This window comes from Hippopotamus amphibius, chromosome 7 (genome assembly GCF_030028045.1).
Source record: "Hippopotamus amphibius kiboko isolate mHipAmp2 chromosome 7, mHipAmp2.hap2, whole genome shotgun sequence".
Classification (NCBI taxonomy): domain Eukaryota; kingdom Metazoa; phylum Chordata; class Mammalia; order Artiodactyla; family Hippopotamidae; genus Hippopotamus; species Hippopotamus amphibius.
Genome location: NC_080192.1, coordinates 95,008,538 through 95,034,389, shown reverse-complemented (window position 1 = coordinate 95,034,389; position 25,852 = coordinate 95,008,538). Strand labels below are relative to the sequence as shown.

General features: G+C 44.1%; 2 protein-coding genes across 2 annotated transcripts in view; one reads left to right on the top strand and one right to left on the bottom strand.

Annotated features, from left to right (window-relative positions):
• The window catches only part of LOC130856475 (basic salivary proline-rich protein 3-like), a 123,074-nt gene that overhangs the window by 6,400 nt on the left and 90,822 nt on the right, over nucleotides 1–25,852 (bottom strand). The window contains exon 5 of the mRNA XM_057740837.1: nucleotides 23,686–23,737. Within this exon, the coding sequence (XP_057596820.1) occupies nucleotides 23,686–23,737 (52 nt within the window). The remainder of the gene's footprint in view (nucleotides 1–23,685; nucleotides 23,738–25,852) is intronic.
• LOC130856474 (GTP-binding nuclear protein Ran-like) lies at nucleotides 2,966–3,669 on the top strand. Its single transcript, XM_057740835.1, has one exon. The coding sequence runs from the start codon at nucleotides 3,001–3,003 to the stop codon at nucleotides 3,652–3,654; it is 654 nt and encodes a 217-aa protein (XP_057596818.1). The 5' UTR covers nucleotides 2,966–3,000; the 3' UTR covers nucleotides 3,655–3,669.

The window sequence follows — 25,852 nt, the reverse complement described above, 5'->3', positions numbered from 1 at the left end:
CACCACAACAAAGAGTAGCCCCCGCTCACTGCAACTAAAAAGAAAGCCCACGTACAGCAAAAAAGATCCAATACAGCCAATAAAATAAATAAATTAATTAATTTAAAAAAATCTTAAGGAATTTCGTCAAAACATTACTGGGAGGTGGGGAAAGGGAAGGATTGACTTCAACTGTAAGGTTTCATAGACTTTGAAATCAGATGACTTTGGGTTCAATTCCTGTCTCTTTCATTATCAGCAGTGTGACCTTAAGCAGAGGCATAACCTCTCTGCAACTCATTTCCCTCAGCTGTAAAGGGGGGAGGATCCATGACTGAAGTGTTTTATTTTGATGGGGGGCAGCCTATGCATGGTCATGGTTCTAAATACTCGGGTTTTCAAAAAATATATTTATTTATTTATTTATTGGCTGCGTTGGGTCTTTGTTGCTGCATGCAGGCTTTTTCTAGTTGCAGAGAGGGGGGGCTACTCTTTGTTGTGGTGTGCAGGCTTCTCACTGCGGTGACTTGTTGCAGAGCACGGGCTCTAGGCGCTCGGGCTTCAGGAGTTGTAGCACATGGGCTCAGTAGTTGTGGCTCACGGGCTCTAGAGTGCAGGCTCAGTAGTTGTGGCCACGGGCTTAGTTGCTCTGTGGCATGTAGGATCTTCCCAGACCAGGGATCGGACCAGGGATTGAACCCGTGTCCCCTGCACTGGCAGGTGGACTCCCAACCACTGCGCCACCAGGGAAGTCCCTAAATACTCGTTTTTTTGAGCAGGTCAGTCATTCCGAAACCAAGGATCCTGCTGAATCTTGTTCATCCTCTCCTAAGAAAGTACTCATTGTTTTTCTTCATGTTTATACTTTATCTTAATGGAAAGCTGGCAATTTTTGCACAAAGGCCAGGTAGAAGTGTGATTTACATTACATATGTTCTGTTACTTACAGAACAAAATCCACACACTGCCTTGTTTTCAACAGTTTAAATATTTTTGCCCTCTAGGATGTAGGGTGTCAGACATTGCTCCCCCTCAAAGCCATGTCTACATTGATAGTACTATGTACATTGAAATGATTTTTGTAAGAATTAAGCATATTTAAGAATATTTAGCTCCATGCTTGGCATCTAAGTGTGAAGACAAAAAAGTGGCTTTGGTGGCAAGTATGTGTTTTCAAACACCACACTTGGGTAAAAAATTACCTGATTATTTTCTAAATCAAACATCTTACCCTGAGCCTCTACTTTCTACATCCTATTTGTTATTGGGGCTGGAATATTCCCCTCAAGTCATGAGAAGGTCTGAGGAACCTCACACAGAGCAGAACTGCCCAAGAGGCTCTCTGGCCTTTAGCCCACACTGGTCACACGCTGCTGTGCTCATGGTCCAAGCACGCAGAGGGGGCTGCTTGGCTGTCTCCACTCCTTGGTTGCGTTCACAGTGTTTGCAGGGGCTGGAAGCCCCAGCACCTAGCACCCACGTACGCCCTCCTCCCCAGCCCTCCTGTTTACCTCCTAGCTATTCTCTGAGACTGAGACATCTCTCCGGGTGCCTGTAAAGAAGCAGGGACTCTATTACCTGAATGTCCCTAAGACTCCTGGAGCCCAAACCATCATTCTCTCCTCGGGCTCAGGGACTATCTTCTTTTCCTGGAAGGGAAGAGGGGAACAGACAGGGCTGCTTCAACCTCTCCTCCTCCAAACACCAGGTAATCTCTCTCCAACAGGGCCATTTCCCTCTTAATTCACCTTTTTACTCCATTGTCATTATTAGTTTTGAACAGGATTTATCATCTTTTCACAGGCATATAGGACTATTTTGTCATACATTTTTTTATTTCATTTTTTCCCCAGGTTATTTTTTTTTAATTGGGGTATAGTTGCTTTACAATGTTGTGTTAGTTTATGCTGTACCACACAGTGAATCAGCCATAGGTATACATATTGTCATATTTTTATTTTGAGAATTATGAACACTCTCAGAACACTATTTATTCTGATACCAAATGAAGATCTAGACCCATGGAGCAGAAATTCGCTCAGGTCCACTGAGAAACAGAGATTTATCTTCTAATTTTTTTGTTTTCTGTTCCCCTTAAGATAGCACAGTGCTTTAAATTCTCTGTGAAATATCCTCTGCTTCCCCTTCTCTGTTAGAGAACTTTCCCAAGTCATCTACGAGTTATTTCACTTGACTGTGCTGTGTACTGGGGAGAAAGTGTGGTCTGTAAAGTGTGATCATATCAAGAAAGGAAGTATGTTTGTTTGGGATTTTTCTGCAGAAGGCTGCCAGCAACACAACCCCATGGCCTATAAGTAAAACATCTGACGTTCTTACCAGTGTGGTTAAATCTTCTGTTTTCTTACTCAGCAAGAGCTTGCTGAAAACTGATATTGTAGTTGCTGGCTGGGACCACAGCTCTGCAAATTATTTCTAATAGTATGCAGTGTTTCTAAAAGAAGTCAAGCAAGGTCAGCACAATGGGTATTTGTCTGATAGCCTCTGGGGTTAATGAACATTTTTGTTTACTTCGAGGAGGGAAAAGAGAGGAGAGGATGAAGACCTGTGGTCTGCAGTCCAGAAAAGTTCTACTATTTGGCTGTTACCATAGATGTTTCTGAATTTTTTCCATCCATGAAGGAAATGATTAACAAAATATGTGCAGACTTAACAGTCAGCTCTTAATAGGTTATTTCTACTACTATTAAATGCTTCTTAACATTCATCAGAATGTTGAAGAAGTAGATGTGCCCTTGTTGACAATTTATACAAGTAAGGAAGCCCCAAAGGAGAGGGATGAGAATTAGCCCAGAGAGACCTGGCCAATGATAGAAAGTCATAACATCTCATCACAGACTTTCCAAAGCTCTGGTTTGTCTGTGAAACTGGGAGACAGTTAAGGAGGACTTCAGCTAAAGATGTTAAACACACAAGTGGAAGCCCTTGACTCACTCCAAACACTTAAAAACTTCCGAATAAGCTCAGTCAGACGGGCACGGAGACCCTTCTGGAAGTAACATCATGATGGCTGCCCAAGGAGAACCCCAAGTTCAGTTAAAACGTGTATTGGTCGGTGATGGTGGTACTGGAAAAACTACGTTTGTGAAGCGTCATCTGACTGGTGAATTTGAGAAGAAGTATGTAGCTACCTTGGGTGTTGAGGTCCACCCCCTCGTGTTCCATACCAACAGAGGACCTATTAAGTTCAACGTGTGGGATACAGCTGGTCAGGAGAAGTTTGGCGGACTGAGAGATGGCTATTACATCCAAGCTCAGTGTGCCATTATAATGTTTGATGTCACATCGAGAGTTACTTACAAGAATGTGCCCAACTGGCATAGAGATCTGGTACGAGTGTGTGAGAACATCCCCATCGTGTTGTGTGGCAACAAAGTGGATATTAAGGACAGAAAGGTTAAGGCAAAGTCAATTGTCTTCCACCGAAAGAAGAATCTTCAGTACTATGACATTTCTGCCAAAAGTAACTACAACTTTGAAAAGCCCTTCCTCTGGCTTGCTAGAAAACTGACCGGAGACCCTAACCTGGAGTTTGTCGCCATGCCTGCTCTCGCCCCGCCAGAGGTGGTCATGGACCCAGCCTTGGCAGCACAGTACGAGCACAATCTAGAAGTTGCTCAGACAACTGCCCTCCCAGATGAAGATGATGACCTGTGAGAAAGCGAAGCTGGAGCCCAGTGTCAGAAGTCTAGTTTTATAGGCAACTGTCCTGTGATGTCAGTGGTGCAGCGTGTTTGCCACTTTATTATATAGCTGAGCAGAACGTGTGCTTAATCTTTGGGATACTGAAGGAGATGAATGTGTTTCGGAGTGAATGTGGCAGTTAAAAAAAAAAAAAAAACCTTCATTTTTTGGACCTGAATATTTAGGTGTTTTGGAACCCAGTTGTTTCCTCCTTGAGTTTCAAATAGAAGACTGCTGCGGTCACATCACAACGTTCAGTTTGTTACTGTCATTCCCATTCCTTTTCATTTAGAATCAGAATAAAGTTGTATTTCGAATATCTAAAAAAAAAAACAAAAAACTTCCGAATAAAATATAATCAAAGCGTTTTTAATATATAAGTGGGCATGAAGTCAAGAAAGGAAAATCACCAAGTTGCAGAAGCAAAAAAAGAACTCAAAGTCAGAGGTGAATGGGAGTTGTACAGTGTATAAGGTGAGATCTAATCTCATATTATCTACAGAATGTGGAAACACAAGCTGTGACACTAATGTTAAAAACTTGTCTTGACCTTGATGTAAAAATACGAATTCATTAAAAGATAGGTGTAAAGGCCCCAAGATTAAAAATAAATCAGGTTCAAGAATGAGAAGATTCACTATCATGAAGATCAATTTGCCCAAGTTTATCTGTAAACTTGGGAATATTTTGTGGATATTCTGCAAAAAAAGCCCAGCTGCTTATAAAATGTGTATGGAAGGGCAAAGGGCAAGAGGAGAGGTAATCCTGAAGAGGGAGAAGTAGAAGAAGGAGGGTGAGGACTTGCACTACCAGATGGCAAATACTGACTGTAAAACTCTAGCAATGAAGACTTGGAGGAGGAGAGAATTGATGGGAACGGGACAGGCAAAGAGACCATTCCAATGGGATGGAAGAGAGCTTAGAAATAAACTCACTGTGTATGTGTGTGTGTATGGGGGGGGGGGGTGTTGGGGTGGGATGATTTGGGAGATTGAGATTGCCATTATATACATTACCAATGAGAAAAAAAAATCAAATTGTACTCTTTAAATATGTGCAGTTTATTGTATGTCAATTATATCTCAATAAAAGTCCTAAAAAAAAAGAAATAAACTCACTGTATGACAACAACATGATTCATAACAGAACAAACATTACAGATAAGTAAAGAAAGGAATGGGATGATCAAAAAAGGAGCTGGGACAAATAAATTCAAAATGGGTTGAAAACAAATGTGAGACATGAAACCATAAAACTTCTAGAAGAAAACATAGACTATGTTCTTTGACATCGGTCTTAGCAAAACTTTTTTGGATCTATCTCCTCAGGCAAGGGAAACAAAAGCAAAAAGAAACAAATGGGACTACATCAAATTAAAAAGCTTTTGCACATGGAAGGAAACTATCAACAAAACAAAAAGACAGGCTACTGAATGGTAGAAAATATTTGCAACCAATATATCCGACAAGGGGTTAATATCCGAAATACACAAAGAACTCAATACAACACAACATCAGTTAAACAACCCAATTAAAAAATGGGTAGAGGACCTGAACAGACATTTTTCTAAAGAAGACACACAGGTGGCCAATAGGTATATGAGAAGATGGTCAATAATACTAATCATAAGGGAAATGCAAATCAAAACCACAATGAGGTATCACCTAACAACCATCAGAATGGTTATTGTCAAAAAGACAACAAATAACAAGTATTGGTGAAGATGTAGAGGAAAGGGAACCCTCATGCACTGTTGGTGGGAATGTAAATTGGTGCAGCCATTACGGAAAACAGTATGGAGATTCCTCAAAAAATTAAAAATAGAACCACCATATGATCCAGCAATTCCACTCCTGAGTATTTACCCAAAGAAAATGAAAACACTAATTAGAAAAAATAGGACTTCCTAGATGATGCAGTGGTTAAGAATCCACCTGCCAATGCAGGGGACACGGGTTCCATCCCTGCCCCAGGACGATACCACATGCCATGGAGCAACTAAGCCCATGCACCACAACTACTGAGCCTGTGCTCTAGAGCCCATGAGCCACAACTATTGAGCCCATGTGCCACAACTACTGAAGCCCATGCGCCTAGAGCCTATGCTCTGCAACAAGAGAAGCCACTACAATGAGGAGCCCGTGCACCACAATGAAGAGTAGCCCCCGCTCGCATCAACTAGAGAGAGCCTGTGTGCAGCAACAAAGACCCAACACAGCCAATAAAATAAATAAATAAATAAATTTATTAAAAAAAAAGAAAAGGTATATGCACCCCTATGTTCATTGCTGCATTATTTATTAATACAATAGCCAAGATATTGAAGCAATCTAAGTGCCCATCAATAGATGAATGGATAAAGAAAATGTGGTATATATACAACGGAATATCACTCAACCAGAAAAAAAGAATGAGATTTTGCCATATGCAACCACATGGATAGACCTAGAGGGTATTATGTAAGTGAAATAAGTTAAAGAAAGACAAATACTGTATGATTTCACTTATTTGTGGAATCTAAAAAGTAAAACAAGCAGACATAACAAAACATAGAGTCACAGATACAGAAAATAAACAGCTGGTTGCCAAAGGAGAAGGACGTAGGGAGAGGAGAGAAATAAGTGAGCAAGATTAAGAGGTACAAACTTCCAGCTGCAAAATAAATGAGTCACAGGTATGAAATATACAATGTGGAGAATATGGTCAATTGTTATGTAATATCTTTGTATGGTGACATATGGTAACTAGACTTATTGTGGTGATCATTTTGAAATGTATAGAAATTTTGAATCACTATGTTGTGTACCAGAAATTAACACAGAGTTATAGGTCAATTATACTTCTAAAACAAACAAACAGACAAACTCATAGAAAAAGAGATCAGATTTGTGGTTAATGGAGACAGGGGGTGTGATGCACAATATGATAAATATAATTAACACTGATGTATGTTACATATGAAAGTTGTTAAGAGAATAAATGCTGAGTTCTCATTATAAGGGAAAAATTATTTTTTCTATTTCTTTAATTTTATATTTATAAGAAATGATGTATGTTCACTAAACTTATTGTGGTAATCATCTCATGATGTACGTGAGTCAAGTTATTATGCTGTATACCTTAAACTTATATAGTGCTGTATGACAATTATATCTCACTAGCACTAGAAGAAAAAAAATTTTTTAATGGGGCTAGGACAATTAACATACCAAAAAAAAAAAAAAAAAGGAGAAATCGAGTTCCTACCTCATGCCACACAGAAATCAATTCTAAGTAGATTGAAAATGCAAAACAAACATTTTTTTAAATGTAGAATATTCTTATGAACAGAGTAAGGAATATTTTCATAAATCACAAAATGTGTAAAAATAGAAAACATTCATAATTTGAATACATAAAATGTATTTATCATAACATGTCACTAAAAGTGAAAAACAAAATGTAAAATGAGAGAATATATTTGAAAGAAATGTAACTAGAAAAAGATTTGTATTGTGAATATATAAGGAACCTCTCTGAGTTAATAAGAAAAAGACAAAGTTGGCAGGATACCAGATGTGTCTGAACAGGCTAAGTGGAGGTTTAGGCAACTGTCACAGGGTTGGGATTAAATGAATGATAAATTCATAGAAAACTACACAACTGAGAAAAGCAAGTATTGACTCCATGGAAATCAAAAACTGTTACAGGAAAGGAAAAGTGTTCTTAGTATATTACATGGCCCAGCAATCAAAGGTGTTTACATAATCACAACAATCTAAACACTGAATCAATCTAATTAAATGAGATAACTATTGGAAGGATGGAGTATGAGGCAGGAGGGGTGACTGGTGGGGCAGGAGAGTGAAAGAGAACTAAGCCCTTATTTTCCATAGTGGGATTGCAGTGTGAGGCAGACCACCGAAACAAACTAACAAGCAGACAAGAAACAACAACACAAATGCCTTATTTAGAAATGGAGCAGTAAATCCCAAACAATCGGCTGAAAGAGCTGAATGTGACTTCTCTGGGGAGAAGAACACAGGATCCCTTTTAGGACTATTTGCCTCTTTTAACAATGAGCACATATAACTTTATTACAATAAAAACTGACTCTGATTGATAAATAATAACAAAAAACCAAATTGAAAGTCTAAGAATAAAAAAAATTAAACCATTGGAATTAAAAGTTGAGGAGATGGATTAGACTGAGAAATAGACAGAGCTCCCTCTGGAGTTTTTTGGTCTCACCAGTAAAGCAGGGAAATTAGGATGAGAGTGTGTAGAGCAAGGGTCTCCACCAGGAAACTGAGGCCTGCTGGGCAAAGCTGGGTGATCTCTAAGCCATTTACCACTGCCCAGCCCTTTCTTTCTTCTCTACAATTTGGCTAAGGTCCCAGGAGGAAAGACCTGGATTTTCAGCATCACCTCCCTACCTGTCCCACATTAAAAATAACCATTAATATTAACTGAGCACCTGTTCTAAGCACTTTACATATATTAATGTATTAGCATATCATTCTCACAATCACATTATGAGGTAAATATTATTACTCTCATAATTAAAACTGAGGGGCACAGAATGAAGGAACTCGCTTAAAGCCACTCAACTGGTAAGTGGTAGATTTGGGATTTGAACCCAGGCAGTCTATCTTCAAAGCTCACTTTCTCAACTATTATGCTATAACACACACACACACACACACACACACACACACACACACACACACACACACCCCTGTCTGAAGTCTTCACTGAAATAGCAAGTTTATCTCTGACAACAGGTTAAGGATCACTCCTATACCACAAATGAGAATAAGCTGAAAGCAGAATGAACTCACAAAACAAAAGGATGCATAATCATTTACTGATTTTTATTTATTCTTTACCTCATTTTCAAAAAAGATATATAGCAACTTCCAAAAATGTCATATATGGGAACAAAATAAAATATGAGCAAAGTAAAAACAAGAGCCAAAGAAAGTGGATAAATGAATACGCCGACCAAAAAAAAAAAAAAAAGAAAAAAGAAAATTAAGAAGGTTGCTGTCTCTGAAAATAAAACCAAAATATGATCCTCCTGGCAGTCAAGACAGAGAAAGAAATGCAAGTAATTGCAAAAATCTCATTATAAAATAGGAGAGAGTTGACGGAATGTTGATATGATATATAAGTTAAGTGCATGATAGAAAAAGAAGGGTAGGACTTCCTAGGTGGCACAGTGGTTAAGAATCCGCCTGCCAATACAGAGCACACGGGTTCGATCCCTGCTCCAGGAAGATCCCACATGCTGTGGAGCAACTAAGTCCGTGAGCCACAACTATTGAGCCTATGCTCTAGAACCCGTGAGCCACAACTATTGAGCTCATGTGCTGCAACTACTGAAGCCCACATGCCTAGAGCCCATGCTCTGCAACAAGCCACCACAGAGGAGCCTGCACACTGCAATGAAGAGTAGCTCCCCCCGCACCCCGCTCACTGCAACTAGAGAAAGCCCATTTGCAACAACAAAGACCCAACATAGCCAATAAAAAAATAAATAAGTAAATTTATAAAAAAAGAAAAGGAAGGGTAGGTGAAATGTCATGTCATTACATATGGAGTCACTGTGATTTTGGAGAAAGCTACCACTTGTCTTTCAGCAATTGGGAAAGTATTAATAAACTTGGAAAAGCTTCAGGTGGCTCCTGTCTGCCTTGAAGACATCTGGCTCCTTTCTTAGGCTCACAACATTAAAACCACAATGCAGACTGCTTCCCTAAGTCAATAGAGCCATCCTTAAGATAAATCAAGCTAATGCAATCAAGCTAAATAAAGAAAACAACCAGCCAGAGCCAGGTGGGACTTGAACCCAGGGCTAAAAAGTGCAATAATGTATTTCCTGTGTTCAGGGGGTGTGTTGGAGCTCTGCTATGTGGAGGAATTGATCGTGCAGATTATGGAAGGCTGGGATGGAGGCCAGCTGCGGACTGGTAGCCAAGTGCACATGACGTCGGAGTTGAGAATAGAGTCCTTGGGGGCTCCTGGAATCCTCAGGGAAGATACTAGCCACAGCCACTGTGATATTTAAGAGAAGCGTCTTAGCCAACCAACCAGCAGTTCAAGTGCCTACACCCTTCCTTGTCTCCCTGACCTGACAGCCCAAGCATCTCTCTTTTCTGGGGAATTGGTATTGACCCTAAGCACAAGAAGAGTTGGAACTCACAGAAGTTCAAATAATCATTTTTAGGCACCAAGATGATCTTCCCTGTTGGGGCTGAGTCAACTCTGAGAGCAGCCATCACACCCTCCTCCAGCAGCCACTCTATCTCTCTCTGCCACAGTCAAACTTCTTGAAGGAATTGTCTACACTTGCTGTCTCTACTTCTTTACTTTCCACCCAATATTTAGTGAAACTGCTCTGGGCAGAATAGTTAATGACCTTCTTGTTGCTAAATGGGTATATCTCTTGTCTTCCTTGATCTCTTTGCAACAGGGATTATCCTTTCTTTGGAAATCCACTACCCTTGGTTTTCCATAACTCCATCCATAATTCCATCGTCTCCTGACTTCCCTCCTCAGGTTCTTGCCCCGGACCCTGATTTTCTAGTGCCCGTCCCCCTGCGTGTGAACGTGGTACCTGTGAGCTCTGTGAGGGGAGGGAAGATCTGCTTGCTCACCGTTGTTTCTCTCTCTACAGTTTGGCTGAAGTCCCTAAAGGAGGGAGGGCAGCTAGTGGTGCCACCTCCTCTCTACCTCTGGGGAGAGACTTGCAAAATGCTAGGCACATAGAAGGTGATCAATAAATATTTTTGAAGGAATGAACAAATATAAGTTTTGCTCATATTTATTTAGGATTTATGTCCTGATGACTTCAAGAAAAGGATTGGAGGTGGTTTACACTGTTAAAATATATCAAAAAATACAACAACAAAAATTAGGTACAAAGGCGTAGGAAAAAAACCAGATTATTCTTAATGCCCTCTCAACATCCAACTTAAAAGAAGAGTTGAGAATGGGAGTTAAGAGGCAAGATTTTCAGTGAGAATTTTAGAAAAAAAAAAAAAAAAGATGGTATGCTGAGGGCCTCCATCATCCTTGCACACAAGGGGAAGAGATGCATCCCTTCCCCTCACAATAGAGGGGCTTACAGAGAATTTAATGTGTGTCACCTTCAGTTTAGGGGACACGGTGGATTGGACAAGGCTGGAACACCTACATGGACTGGCTAGTGGCCTTGATGGCAAAGTGAGCAGAGAGGACAGGGCAAGTGGGTGTGGGGCAAAGAATGCAGGCAGTGGACCACGTATGCTGAGACAACCAGCATGGGGACTTGGATGCTGCCCCCCCAAGTCATCTCGGGGTGGGGTAAAGGGACTTCAGCTGGGAGAAGCAGAGGCATCACTGCATTTCCAGGAACCAGGGGAGCATAAGCAATCACTGGGATCTAGATGCATTGACCCTTGTTGCCCTGGGCCTCCCAGGGATGCTGCTGGGAGGTGGAGCAGGGGAGGGAACCTCCGAAGAAGACAACTTTAGTACTAGCCAAGTCTTCAGAAGGCCCTTCCTAGAACTTTCCTGCTCTCTTCTCCAGATCTCCCTTTTCCTCCAGCACTGTGTGTGTGTGTGTGTGTGTGTGTGTGTGTGTGTGTGTGTGTGTGTGTGTGTGTGTGTGTGTGAGGTAGGGGTCAGAAACTGCAGTCAGCAGTTTAAGGGAAGAGAGGTAGGGAAGGAAAGTCAACCGCAGCCGCCCTCCCTCCCTCCCATGATAGGCCTGAGCTGGAAGCCAAGAGAGGCCTCAACTTTAAATCTTGTTCAGAGTTTTTATTATTGCATGGGACTGGACATTTTTATTCCTGGATTGAGACTCTATTGTGTGACTTCAATGACCACAGGCCTCTTTTTTTCAGCTAAGAGGGACCAGGAAAGTCAGAGAGTCTGCCTGGGTTTCCTTCCAGGACCCGGGGAAGAGCTCACAGTGTAAGTTTTAAGGGATCCTGGAAGACGAAACCAAGCTTCTGAGTGATGCCTGCCCCCGGTCACACTGGCAAAGAGGAGCGGGGACATACGCAGGCCCAAGCCCATCCCTGCCCTGGAGCTGGGACAATGAGGGTGCAGAGGCCACCGAGGGCAGGCTCAGGATTCCAGCCCGTTCAGAGGAGAAGCCTGCCGTCCCTGGTGGCAGAGGCAGGAGGCCCAGCCTCTGGCACTGGGGAGTCTGGGAGGTGAGGGCTCCGGTGGAGAGACGCCCAGATTCTGGTGGAGAGGGACTGGGGCGGAGTTGCACACTTCTGAATCCCACCCCCAGGGTCAGGTCCAGCAACCTGGGCCCCGGCCAGGTGAAAAGCTCCTCCATCTGATAACACGGGTGGAGGGCAAGCCAAACACCCAGAAAAGTTAGCCTGGGTGATGCGCCGTTGTGCCCCAGGCTCTGGGAAGGAAAATGAGTTTAGAACCAGAATCCAAAGAAGGTGTAATTTGAATCTCTAAGTAGGCCCAAATGGATGGGTCATACCTGCCCTCATGCAGCTGAGAGTGTTCAGAGCACTTTGGAAGAAAGGCACAACGAAAACACAAAGTAATATTATTCTCGCCTTCACTATAATTAGAACCTACAAGTCGAGTCTTGAAAGACTTTTATAGCACATCCTTACATGTTTAGGTCAGCTTCCCAGAAAGAGGGGAAAATAGACTTGGACTTTTAAAATTTAGGCAAGAAACAGATTGGTCCATGGGTCAGGGCTACTATCTGGAGCGCCCCTATTTTAAGGATGCCCTTTGGGGCCCAGGTATATTAACTGCTAAAGCCTAAGAGCCAAACATGGTAGGAAATAGGCTTGTTTTTCAGCCTTGGAGGGCTATGGGCCAATTGGAAGCGTCTACCCACTGTGAAGTAACGCAGCTGGTAAAAGAGCTGGTAAATTACCCGTGACTCAGGGCCTGATGAGTGATGCATCTGCAAAGCAGAGCATGAACAAATACCTAGGGAAACCCCAGCAGTTCCTGATTATTACAGGCCTTATTGTCCTGGCTGAGGATAATTCGGGCTCCCTGACCTCTTTCCTCTCACCTCCCTTAGAGGGCAGGAGGTGGTGGAGTGGGGCCAGAGGAGGAAAGGCTACCTGCTTATTTAGGTATGAAGGGCAGCTCTGGTAGGAACATCCATGTAAGCAGGTTATGGCTGATGGTTGCAATGAGTCTCTACCTCTGTGGATTTCAGGCACCCCCGCTGCCCCTGTGCTCAGAGCACTCTGGACGTGAACAATCCAGAATGCCTGCGATTGGCAGAGATGCTGAAACCGGAACTACGTAGACATGACAGAAAGAGTCATACCACTGTGTGGTGCAGTGAGATTTGAGGCTTTGTGACTGGTGAAGACAAGTGTTGCATAACGACAGTTTATGAAAAACTGGTTTTAAAGTATCTGTGTACTTGTGTCATAGTCAATGAGGACTTAATGGAGACGCAGCCAGGTATGATCTGCTTCTATTCGCCTCCTATTCCCAAAACATAGGCACCCAGGCTTCCTGGGCTACCCAGGGCCCCCTTCACGCCTGGCACTGCCCATCTCATACTCTGAACCTATTTCTGGATGCCCTTTCCCTTCTCCACTCAGTACCACATTCCAAACTTCCCATCCTCAGTCTCTCCCTTAGGGACTCAGAGTTTGAAAATCTTGAAGCAATGTTGAATTAACATATCCCTTCTTCCAGATGATATTGTACCTGACTTTGTGGAGATGCACCTTCACCTAAAAGGAGGCTGGTGTGAGTCTCTGAGGCATCGTGTAGCCCGACAAAAGGTGGGTAGCTGGCTGCAGGGTATCCCAACAGCACCAGACACACACGTCTGAAAAGGATCTTTCATCCAACACTGCTCTGAGTTCTTTGGCTACTATCCTCATGCAGATAAGTTTTCCTCTTCCTAAGTTTCTAATCCCTAGGTTTGTCATGACTCACACTGAAAACAAACAAATTTCACTTTTTCCCCCTAAGTGTTGTAGCAGTTTTTCCCTGGGTGGGAAGAAACAAGAGTCTGCTCCAAAAACTTTAGAAAAGGAAACTCCACTCTCTCCAATGATCACTATGTATTTTTCACTCACAGGGGGTGTTACTGAAGTAAGCAGCATTTTGTATGCCTTCTGGATAATTTTGTGCAAAAATCCACAGTGTCAAGAGAATATGGTTATTAGCAGCAAACTGTACAACCCCTTATCCGTTTCTTCACAGGCTCTAGCCACGGGGGTCAGAGCCAAGTGCCAGCTCTTCGTGCTAAAAATGTTCACAATTTGGTCTGTGCCAGCAGTGAGGATGGCAGTGTGAACGTGCAAATTCTTGCTCCAAACTGGCTAGACCCACACTTTGTAAATGTCACTTCTCAGGATCCTGTTTTATCTGAGAAACCAGATTTCACCAGCGGCACTGACACTAGCTGATAATGCCATGCAAGTTCTGAATCCTGCAGGAAGACACTCTTTTGAGACCCTTTTCAATACAACTGACATGCTTCTCACTTAGGAGTCTTTTTAGGATGAGGTTAAATCCTCAAATCACTTTACAAATCTGACAGAAATGAAAACCAAATGCATTACTTTTACAAGATGCTCAAGTCCATCTTCTCCTTTACAATATCTGATGTAATGGCTAATATCACATAAAATCTGAAAACCTTCTCCTTGTTTTCTACCAATGGAGTAATCTGGGTGCAATATACATAAAAACACAGAACTGAAAATGCATTACAAATTTAAAATACAGATTTTTATATAACAGGATGACCATCCTGGACCTCCTTCTTTAAAAATTAATGTCATCATCTCCAAAGTATTTTTTGGCCATGCAAAGTCAGTATCAGATAAACCTTAAACTCTACTTCTAGGGTAAGAGATGCTACCTCAAAATGGAAGAAATTGGCTTCTTCCAGAATCATTAGATACTTGGATAGGTTTGCAATAAAAGAGGTAAGCTGACAGTTAAGCTGTTCTCTAGGTATTTATTAACCTCAGAAAGGACATAAGAAATATACCATGTATACAATCTTCAATCAGATACTCTGCTATGCTTCAAAACGAGCTTCATTAAGGTTTGTTCTCAATAGAACTACTATCCACATACATTTAAACGAAATATAATTTTCCCACTAAATGGAAAATTTAATAAAAATGTGTGTCGTCATTTTGGCAGGCAACGAATAACAAGACGAGGGAGGTACAGGTTCAGTAAAGTTAAAGTTGAGGTTGAAAATGACCATTTATTGTTCAAATTACAATAAATTCTTGTTTTCTTGGAATCCAAACTACTTGAAATGTCAAATAAAAGAAATGCTTTGGAAACATTCTGTTTTTATGGGTTTTATGATGTGACTAGTAACTAAGCTGATAAATGGGTGTATGTAACTAACGAAAATAAAACCTAGGCTGCAGGTTAATAGCCATGTGGTTTCACCCCAGGATATCTGCCATCTGAGGTTACAGTCCTCTGCTCTAGTGCTCATGGGAGGGCCCTGAATGGTCCTGAAGGGTTGTGAGCACCCAAGGCCCAAGTACAACACCCACAGAGCAAAGAGGCAGAAAATGGTAGTGGCAAGTGTGTGGACTCCAATGGCAGCTGACCTGGGTTCAGATCCCTGCCAGACCTCTTACTTGCTGGATGACTTTGCACCAGTTACTAATCTGCTTTAGCCTCAGTTTCCTTATCTGTTAAAATGCATCACAGACTTGTGAAGACTATCTAGACTATAGCGTGTTTAGCATAATAGTGGCACATAGAAAGCAATAAACATCAATGATTATTACCTTCAAATGTTTTTCTCCCAATGGATCCCAACCTTCAGTCTAAGCCTTGACCTGACTAAATTTAATGATAGGAGGGTTACCATAGAAACGCCTGTCACCTTTCTATTGCCCCAGGTACAGCTCCTAAAATTCTATCACTTGAGCAAGTGTCAACAGAGTATATTTGGATGTTGAACACAAGTGTTACTATTGCAGTAACAACTGCAAACACTTTTCTGCAAGTGTTACATGCTCTGTCTCAGAAGCCAGTTGAGATATGGGGCTCTGGCCCATCTCAAACCCAGAATCCCCAAGCTCCTGCTCCCTATGTCTTCAAACACCAGACTCACCATTCCATCTTGGCCTTCTGACCAACTACAGATTTTCTCACTCTTCCTAATGATTGTGTGCTCTAGATTTAAGAGGAGTAGATCTCCTTTCATCCAGGCCAATGCAGAGCAAGCATGAAGGAAACATCTGTTTCTCTTCTCTGCTTGGCTGTCAGGTCTTTGGGAGCTGGCCAGAAGGAAATATAGTGCCACAGGGAACTGCAAAACCAGTGTCAGCTGCCTGGATATCACAGGTTATACTGACTTCTGGGGTGATCCTTTTCTCCAGCATTCAAGCAGAGTGGCAAGGACCCCCATCCCACATGTGGTGGAAGCCAACGTGCCACTCCCCACGTCTCAGGGGACTCTCAAGGAGCTTACTTGTCTTCTAGTCACCTCTTTTTTCAGATTTCTTGCTTCCACTGTACTCTTGAGCTACTGAGTGTCTTGCCTCCTAGAACTGCTCCATTCTCCCCACTGTTTCATCTCAGGCTGGACACTGTCCTAAATTTTTCATTTTCTCCAAAGCACAACATGAGGCTGTGGTGTATAATGGTATTTGGAGCAATGGAGAGGTTATAGTAAGAGACCTCATTGATGTGAAAGCCTGGGGAAATTTCCTGCTGGCCATTCCATCCCTTAAGCCCAAGCTTGATGCCGTTTCTCAGGTCCCTCCTTCTTCCCTCTCCAGGCCTTTCTTCCCTTTGTAGGGACCAGTCTCCAGATTCTAATTTCTTTCTCATGCATAGCATCTAGCTCTCCATCCCTTGATCCCCACTAAACTCACGTCTACCTTTGCAGATCTACCAGCTCAGTAAGGCGCTTTGCTAAGCGGAGGCCTCTGACTTTGGGGTTCTGCCCTTAAGCTGCATGAAGATCTGACAGAAGTTTTGCAATCACATGACCAAAGTTATAACTAGGACATGTGTTCCCCACAAACTCTGTAAGAGAGAGGAGGACAGTGTATTGGTTAGCATAGGATACTGGTGTGGCTCTATGTCAGAGACCCACAAGACAAGTGGCTTAAAGAAATGGAATTTTAGCTTCTCCACATATAGATATCTGAGCTGGACTTGGGACACTGCTACCTGAAGTCATTGTCAGGGATGCAGGTTCCAGATGGCACACAGCCTCATTCCAGTCCACCCAGCAGGAAGGAGTAGAAAGCCAGGGGAAGCCGCTTCCCTCTAAGGCATAACCTGGAAGTCGCTTACACCACGTCCCCTCACATCTATTGGCTGAAACATAACCACATGCCTGCAAGAGAGGCTGTGAAACAGTCTTTATTTCAGGTGACCATGTGTCCAGCTAAAAATTGGGGCTACTCCAGAACTTCACTGTTCAACACTGGTAGCCACTAGCCCCGTGTGGCTATTCAAATCTAAATGATTAAATAAAATTTCAAATTCAGTTCTTGAGTCAGCCTAGCCACACTTCAAGTGCTCCAGCCACACGTGGCTCATGGAGATGGCATTGCTCAGTGTGGATATGTAACATTTCCATCATCACAGAAGGTTCCACTGGACAGTGCTGCTGGAGAAGAAAGAGTGAAACACTGGGGCATGATTGGCAACCATTGTCACTAGCAATACAAAGATTTACTCTGCCCCTTTCAAGGTAAGTCCCTTGGGGTTGGGGACTTCGTCCAGTGCAGCTCTTGTGCTGTGGCTGCTCTCTCTTTTGAGGCTGCCCTGGAGTGAGCTGTTCACCAGGCAATATCATGGGTCAAGGATCTAACACAGGCCTGGCACATGGTAGGCAGTCACTAGATGTTGGTTCCCTCTCCCTGTGTGCCCCCCACCTGCCAGGTCCTCATCCACACTCACAGTCCCCCTACCCTTTACAGAACTTAGTTACAGAGTCCTGTGCTACCTCCCTAATGGGGAGACATCATTCATCGCTCCCACATTACAGAAGAGGAGATGAGGAGACTTGGCCAAGGTGAGGGAGTGAAGTGTCTGCCAGGGTGGGGTCTCCAGCTCTCCCTCCCTCCGCTCAATTAGTGTCCCCTTTGATTCAGGGGAAAGCCTGACAATGACAGATGACCACATTCTCAAGCCTTTTTAATAATTCATGGAAAGAAAATAATCACATATACTTGCAGAAGACAGGGAGGTTATTCTAACTAACCCAGACCTCAGCCTGCAGGTACATTTGTCTTGTACAAGGTTTGCTGGGAGCCTCTGGGCCACCTAAGAACTCATGCCAGATCTTTACTTGAAGGACGGGTGGGACCTCAGAGCTAGGTCACTTTGTCCCCTTGACTCTTTGCTTCTGGGTGCTCTGTGACCTTAGATCCCCTTTCTCTAGACCAGGAATCTACATGCTATGACATTCCAGAGCCCCTGGATGGTAAAGGGTTGAGGAAGGAGGCCAAGGATGTGTAAAAGTTTCAGCATTAGTCCCTCAAGTCAAACATCTGCATTTCAGCCCTTGGGAAAGAGGGAGGAAGCATGAAATCGCTAATTCTTAAACTTTGTGGGGTCACATACCCATATGAGAAAAATGCATGTACACGCCAAAATCTACAAACATCTTAGAAAGTTCATGGACCTACTTAATTAAATTGTGTTACCATTTGGCTTGGAGTCCCAAATGGTCACTGTAGTTTCTTAAAGTTTTATGAGAGAGCATTATCAAGCTTAAAGAAGTCCTTCAAGGCCCTAAGCTCATTAAGGGCCAGGCTTAATAGAGATCAGCCATAGACTGATGTCACAGCTTGTAGGCTCCATTTTCTTTCTTTCTTTTTTTCCCCCTTTTTGGGTCTTCTTTGTTTCTGGGAATATGAGGAACTCCTTCTCTAGAATGACACCCCAGGGATAAATGCAGCCACATCCACCAAGGCTGAGAAAACACCCACAAGTTCAGCCAGGAGCACAAATTACCCAGATTGGGAGACAGGGAAATGAAAATGCATGAGAAATGAAAATGCATGGGGCTCAACTGCACGAACTTTCAAACGAGAAAATAAAATCCCTGATTTGAAATCTCCTTGGGGAGCAGAGTTCTCTGCTCTGTGATGGGAACAAAAGGTTATTGCCTTGCACAGTGGATGTTTTCTCATTAGAGCGTGGGCGGCTTGATGCGAGGCTTCCTGAGGCCTCTTGGCTCAAGTGCAGGGAGTGCATCGTGAGTGGAGGGTGGAGTGAAGCACGGAGGGGCCACACATGCAGAGACTGGATTATTAGGATGTGTGCCGTCACCTGGGGCTGCCATCTATGACACTTCTAGCCCTTTCTGCTTCGCCCAGAGCTGCAGCTCCTGGGGCAGCTGGTGTTTGTTGCCTGGAAGCTCTGCCTCCTTAAATCAGTGGTTCTCAGCCCTGCATATTAAGACCCCCCTGGAGAACTACTGCTGCCTGGACTCTGCCATTTGACGGGTCTGGAGTAGGTCCCAAGAGTCCCTAGAAATAAAAGCTCCCCAGGTGATTCCAATGCACACCTGGGGCAGAGAACCATCACTTCCAAGTGTTGCTCCAAACTATCACAGATCTTCTGAGAAGCTGTAGAGAATCTAGAAACTTAATGATCAGAGGAAAGCGAAAAGCATTGTTCCTTTAACAAACATGACTGCCTTAGGGACAGGAAAACCACGTTGTCAAAGAAGGCTGACCAGGAAAATGGGCTTGCGGGTCTGACGTTCATCCTCCTTTCAGTCCTTAAATAACAGATTCCCATCAGCTTTGGTAATGAAACTGAAGTTCCGTCAAATACTTAATAAGATCAGAGCTTCCAGAGATAATTAATCAAGAATGAGTTTAATACTATTCCAATTAGGTATGGGTTAAATAATGCACTGCATAAAAATTCAAACCAAACAAAGATCAGGTAGGCTGTGGGAGTCCCTCTGATGGGGGTGGGATGGGGGTGGGTGGGTACTGACAGCTTGAAGGTGGGGAAGGTTGGCCATGCACATTACTTGGCAATAAAATCTAGTGATTTTGCACTGTGACAGGGTTTGATACTATTTCAAGAAGGTTAAATGTCATTTTTCTTCCAACGAGATTATTCTTGTTTTAGGAAGCAGATGGAAGGTTAAGGGTGACCCCTGGGGACTGTTCAGTCATATGTCAGAATAATCAGTAAGTTGGAGGTTTTAGTTTGGGTTCCCACAGAAGTATGCTCTAAAACAAGGATTCCAGGAAAAGTAATTCATTTGGAAGGTGATCATAGGAAACACTGGAAGGGTAACGGAGAAGGGAGACAGGGAAGGAAAAAAGGCTACAAAGGGTATGTTATCAAGTAGTTACCACTGAGGGCAACTGCGTTGCCATGCAACCATGCAGACATGCCTTGGTCACCGCAATTGAGATGCAAGGAAGCTGGGCTCGTTATTCACCAAGTCCCCATCCACCATGGGTGGAGGGCTACTTCTAGGACATTAACTCCCTTCTTCTGGCTCCCAGGCCTAATGTGCTCCCCTGGCCAGGTAAAGGCTCTCAGAGACAGATGGGCAGGTATGTGAAATAAGCAGCCTTTGGTGTGTAGAGATAAAGTGGGCAAGGCACTGATAGTGTCTGCCTCAGTGGATGAATACTGAGAGGAAAGCTGCTGTTGATCCATTCATCCATCCACCCATCCAACAGAATCATGATCAAGTGGCAGACATACACAATTCAGAGTAACAGCCCATCACGTAAACTCTTACAGATTTCTGTACAGCAGTTTTGCAGAGAAGAACCAGGAGGGTACACCAGTCTACCACATTTCTTTTTATCTGCCTGCCAGTCTCCTAGCCAACCCAATCATTAAATCCAGGAAGTATTGTTTCCTCTGACTCTCCAAAAATCTGTTGTGCTTAAAACTTCTTCCTTCCATTGCCCACTCCCATTCCAATGGGCAATGACAGGTTAACAGGTGGGTTACCACTGGATCTGGCCCATCAGAGATAAAGGGAGAAAGTCACTTGGTAAGAGTCACCGACAACAAAGGAGATGAGAATGGCCCGACCGAGCTGGGGCTGGGTCTCCTGACCTTCTTGCCATTATTAACTGCTCTGCTTCTGTCCAAGCAGCCTTTTGCTATGACCTCCAGACCCAACCAAAAGCATGGATTCTGTAACAGCTGTCTGATATTTCTCTCTATTAACCGAGTAATCAAAGAGATTCTTACCAGTAAGAAGCCAGAAGTGAGCCGGAACCTAAGGTCATTGCAGGGAGAGGGGAGGAACCGTCTTAGGTGAATGAAATTCAAATACAGTCATTTTACCCTTTAACAGAGCCAAACAGAAACACCTACTAAATCTTCAGGCTTTAAAAAGTAACCAATGCTTTGCAACAATGAATAATCTCACTCCATCCCTGGCCTTCCTTTTTGCAGGGCAGGGTTTGGGTTGAGGCAGGGGCCAGGGAAGGATGCAGTGAAGGAAAGTGGGGGCCAAGAATGGGGTGCTTATGGGGGGAAGGGCTGGCACCACCTGGCACAGAGAACCAGGCTCCTGTGTTTGCTCCATTTGCTCGCCTCAGGAGGTGCCATCAGTCAGATAGACAGCAACTGCCCCTTCTCTGAGAGTTCGTATCTTTACGGTCGGCCTCTCAAATTCTCTGCTCCATCCCTTAAAGTTAACAACACACTGCTGTGGGGGGGGCAATGAGGACCTTTGAACCATAACATTTTCTCTTTTTCTTACTTCAGGATGCCCAGAGAAACGTCAATTAAATTTCTAGGGCTTCTTTAAATACTTTCAATGAAAGACATACATTAACATACAGAACTACATATTATGATTCCTCCCAAATTATGATTTTTAGAGACAAAACTAATGCAACCCTAGAGTCTTGCCCAGTTCTGGCAGACTTTAAAAATCCTCTTTACGGCCTTTTCTGATTATAAAAATAATTCACCTTATAAACATTCAAACCAAACAGAGATCAAGAAGACTGCGGGAGTCCCTCAGGGTCAGGGCCAGGGTGAGGAGCAGCACAAAGCTGGGAGTGTCTGCTGTGCATGTGACTTGGCAATAAAACCTTGTGACTTTGCACTTTGATGGAGCACTAATGTCAAAATGGCTTCACACGGGCCTCTTTCAAATGTCCTGCCTCCTGGGGATGGCGAGGTGGAGGCAGCAGGCTCCTGGCCTGTGCTATTATGCAAATCATGTAACGCAGTTCCGCCCGTGGTCACTAAGTGCCCAGCACTGAGAAGACGCTGATGAGCAGGGCAGACAGGAGCCAGATGTCTCCAAGATCTCTCCTCTCCACGGCTGGTGGTGAAGGGAGACAGACCTAAATAAAATAGCCATACTCTTCATGCACAATCGTAATCTGTGATGAGAACTGCTGAGGAAAGGAACTCACTTCTAAGAGAACACGTAACAGAGGCCTCTGCCCTAGATGGCGGTTAAGGAAGACTTCCCTGATGAAATAATGCTGCAATCAGAAGGAGGCGGCGCTAGTTAGAGGAAGGGGTGGGGCAGTGGGATGGAGAACGCTGGGCGTTGCAGATGGCAGGGATAGCATGTGCAAAAGCCCTGTGGTAGGAGGGGATCTCTGCAGTTCTAGGAAGGCTTGTGGGGAACAGAGAGTAGTGGATAATGCAGTGAAATCAGGCAGCATTTGCCAGTCAGGCTAGGGGTCTGGGAAAACTCAGGAGGGTTTAAGCAGGATTTGCACACTTGTGGGTCAGAGGCGGGTGGAGGCATGCTCACGCTGGTCGCAGCTGGAGGGTGGAAGGGGCAGGGCAGTAGTGGCAGCACTGTTGACGGGTGTAACCCCAGCTGGTGGGCTATTGCAGTTGCCCTGGCCGAAGCAGCCAGAGGCTTGCCTGGGGCTGGCATGTGCCTCCAAACCCTCTTACAGCTCCTGTGACTGGCTTCCAGATGCCAGTCCACCCTGCCAGACCAATTGCATCAGCTCCCCTGAGGGAGTTTCCTGAGTTCCTGTACATATCGATTCTTATTTAGTAGGTCTCAGGAGGGCAGGGAATCCAGAGTTTTAAAGCTTCTCCAGATGACTCAGATGTACATCCACATTTTTTCTGTTTTCTTCACAAAGATTTGCTTGGGAAGACAGTGTTGAATCCTGAACTGAGCACTTGGCTTTAGTTCAATTCCACCACTCCTAACAGTGTGACCTCAAACAAATGTCTTCACCTCATGAATCTCAATTTTATCATCTGTAAAATGGGGGTGACCATTTTCTTCTTGTGACCTAGCTACAATTTGTGTTGTGCCTTTTCGTTTGGATGAAAGGCAAATGTCTTATATAGGACCTCCCTCATAGAATCAGCTTGGGAATCAAATGAGATCATGTATGTAAAACACAGTGCCTGGCATAAGACATGACTATTAGTAGTAGATGTCTGGGGTTGGTCTGCCTGGCACCCATCTCTCCTTTGGGGAACAGTCCCCCTCCCATTTCACATGGCCTTGGTAGGCATGGAACCTAGACTGGACTGATTGTGGTACCCTTTTCTCCCACCTGTGGCAGGAAAATTAAGCCAACATGCAAAAATGTGCAGAAATGAAAGCTGGGTGGACAGAGAGAGGTTCCTGGCATACTTGGGACCAGCTTTGGTCCCTAAATCTGGGTTCCTATACAGTAGCTCCTTATTCAATTCCTTGAGCTTCCCTGAGCTAAGACACAAAGGTGAGCAAAAATTCCCCTTTTGCTTAAGTAGCCCAAGTTGGGTTTCTATAACATACTGTTAGGATCACGAGGCTGGAGGGCATCAGCTGTAAGCCTACACAGCAGGAGGATGGGGTGAGGCAGTGACCTTTCAGCTGCCCACAAGTGAGAAGTGAGAAGGTTCTCGGTACATTCCCTGGGTCTTAGTCACTGATGTTTCAACAGGCTGCAGAACGTCTCCTTTCATCTGCCTCTCGCCTGTTCTGGATGAGTTATATCATGTGACTCACCACCGAACATCACCCTTCCCTTCCGAGTCTCACAGATGGCAAGAAAGCTGAGTACGTGGAACTGTGTCTTCGTGATGGGGACCCCTCACCTGCTGAGGTGAGGAAGGACATCCAGTGGTCTCTGTAGGCCCAGGCCAGGGGCTGGAAGGCAAGCAAAGTGGGCATGATGAGCAGTGGAATTTAAACTGGAAAAGAGACATGAATCCCAGGGCACTTTCTGTTTTAGTCACCTTTGGATCCCTGGGGTGAATGCAGCATCAGGGACTTTATTAAGTTCCCTATCAAGGTCTCAGTGAGTGGGAGAAATCTGAGCAGGCAAGGAGCATGTCTTTATTCACTCTGGTGATAAGGCCACGCTGGACAAAGCCCTTAAGGGACGAGTTGAAAAGGCTTGAGATGGAGTGAGGGAGGTGAGAAAATTGAGGCACTGGGGGAAGTCAGAGTATCATGGAAGATACGGTTCCAAGTCCAAAGGCGCTCTCTACTGAGAGGTTGGGAAGGCCGGGAGAGTAGGGTTTCCACTGGCATCAGAGGGTGAGTGGAATTCTGAAACGTGGAGAGTGAAGGGGAAGATTGGGCAGCTGTGGGTCAAGGGAAACAGGAGCTATAGACCTGCAAGGTCAGGGAGATGCAGCTGAACAGATAAAATAAGAAATGTCCTTGTGGGCACAGGGGGCTGTAGCTTAGGAGGCGTGGGAGGGTCATGGAGCAGTTTCTGCTTGCCTCTTCAATTTTGTGGACGAGGTTAATAAAACGAATGACACCACAGCATTTGAGCTTGACCAGCTGAAGGGATGCAGGGGGAGGGGTGCCCTTGGTGGCAATGGAGAGGTGTGGGCAAAGTGTGGTTCCTGACCAGCAGCATTGGCAGCATCCAGGAACTTGTTATTAAGGCGAATCCTCCACCCCACCCCAGATCTACTGATTCAGAAACTCTAGGGGTGCAACCCTGCTGGGTGTGTTTTAACAAGCTCTCCAGGTGATTCTAATGTCTGGCCTAGTGCAGGCAGAATGCAGAGACTGTCTGACAGGGCCAGGCAGGCAAGGGGGGCTGACATCTGATTGCAGGATCCTAAAGACCTGATTCTAGAATGAGGGCATTTTCCCTGTACCATTGAGAAGCTACTAAAAGTTTTCAAACGTGACTCATATACTCACTCATTCCTTCAGCCAACATTTATTGTGCACCTACCATGTGCCAGGCCCCACACTGGGCACTGGGACCCAACAGAAAACACGCCCACGTTAGCTCAGGCCAGTGTTTTAAGTATGAGCTTATCTGGGGACAAGATTGCTATTGTCTGTCTTTTTAAAAAATCTGATTTACTAATGGAACAAGCATTTATTATGCTCTCCAGAAACAACTCTGGTGCTTGTCTCTGACAACAGAAGTTGTTCAGTAAACATCTACTAAAGTTTCAAACACGAGTGATGAGAACTGATGGAGTGAAAACAGGGGCATGCATGCAGGCACACACACACACACACACACAATGGAAAGGGGTGGGGGTGGGGTCAAAGGAACAAACTTCCAGATATAAAATAAATAAGTCCTGGGGATGTCATGTACAATGCGGTGACCATAGTTAGTAATGCTGTGTTGTATATTTGAAAGTTGCTAAGAGAATACATCTTAAAAGTTCTCATCACAAGAAAAAAACTGTAACCATGTGAGGTGAAGGAAGTTACCTAGACTTGTGGTCATCATTTCACCATATGTACATATATCGAATCACTGTGTTGCACACTTAAAACGAATACACTATTATATATCAATTATATCTCATTAAAAATTTTTTTTTAAATAAAGGGGTGGGGTCAGTGGAGGAAGCATTTTCCTTCAGTCTGTGCTTCCTGCCAGAGAGCTGCATTCTACTGAGTTCTCAGACGGGCATGCAGCCTTGGACTTTGGAAGGTGAGGGCCGAATAGCTCCAGGTGTATCTGTGTTTACCTAAGAGTTTCAGGAAGCTGTGTGCCCAGCGGGTGGGGCGGCAAGGGGAGGGGAAGAGAAGGAAGGAGGCAGCTGTGGGAGGCTCGCTCCTGTTATCAAATATCAATTCTGCAGCTTGCTTGAGGAAACTGCAGCTTGATTTCAAAGGCAAACAGGTCTTTTCATCCGAGTTCAATGAAACCTATAATGTGCTCTTCTGGAAGGTCAGACGTCCTCAGGACAACTTTCAGCCCTCTTTACTGTTTGGCCAAGGGCCAAACTGGGGATGGGGAGGTTGGAGCACCTCTGGGGTCCCAGTCTCAGG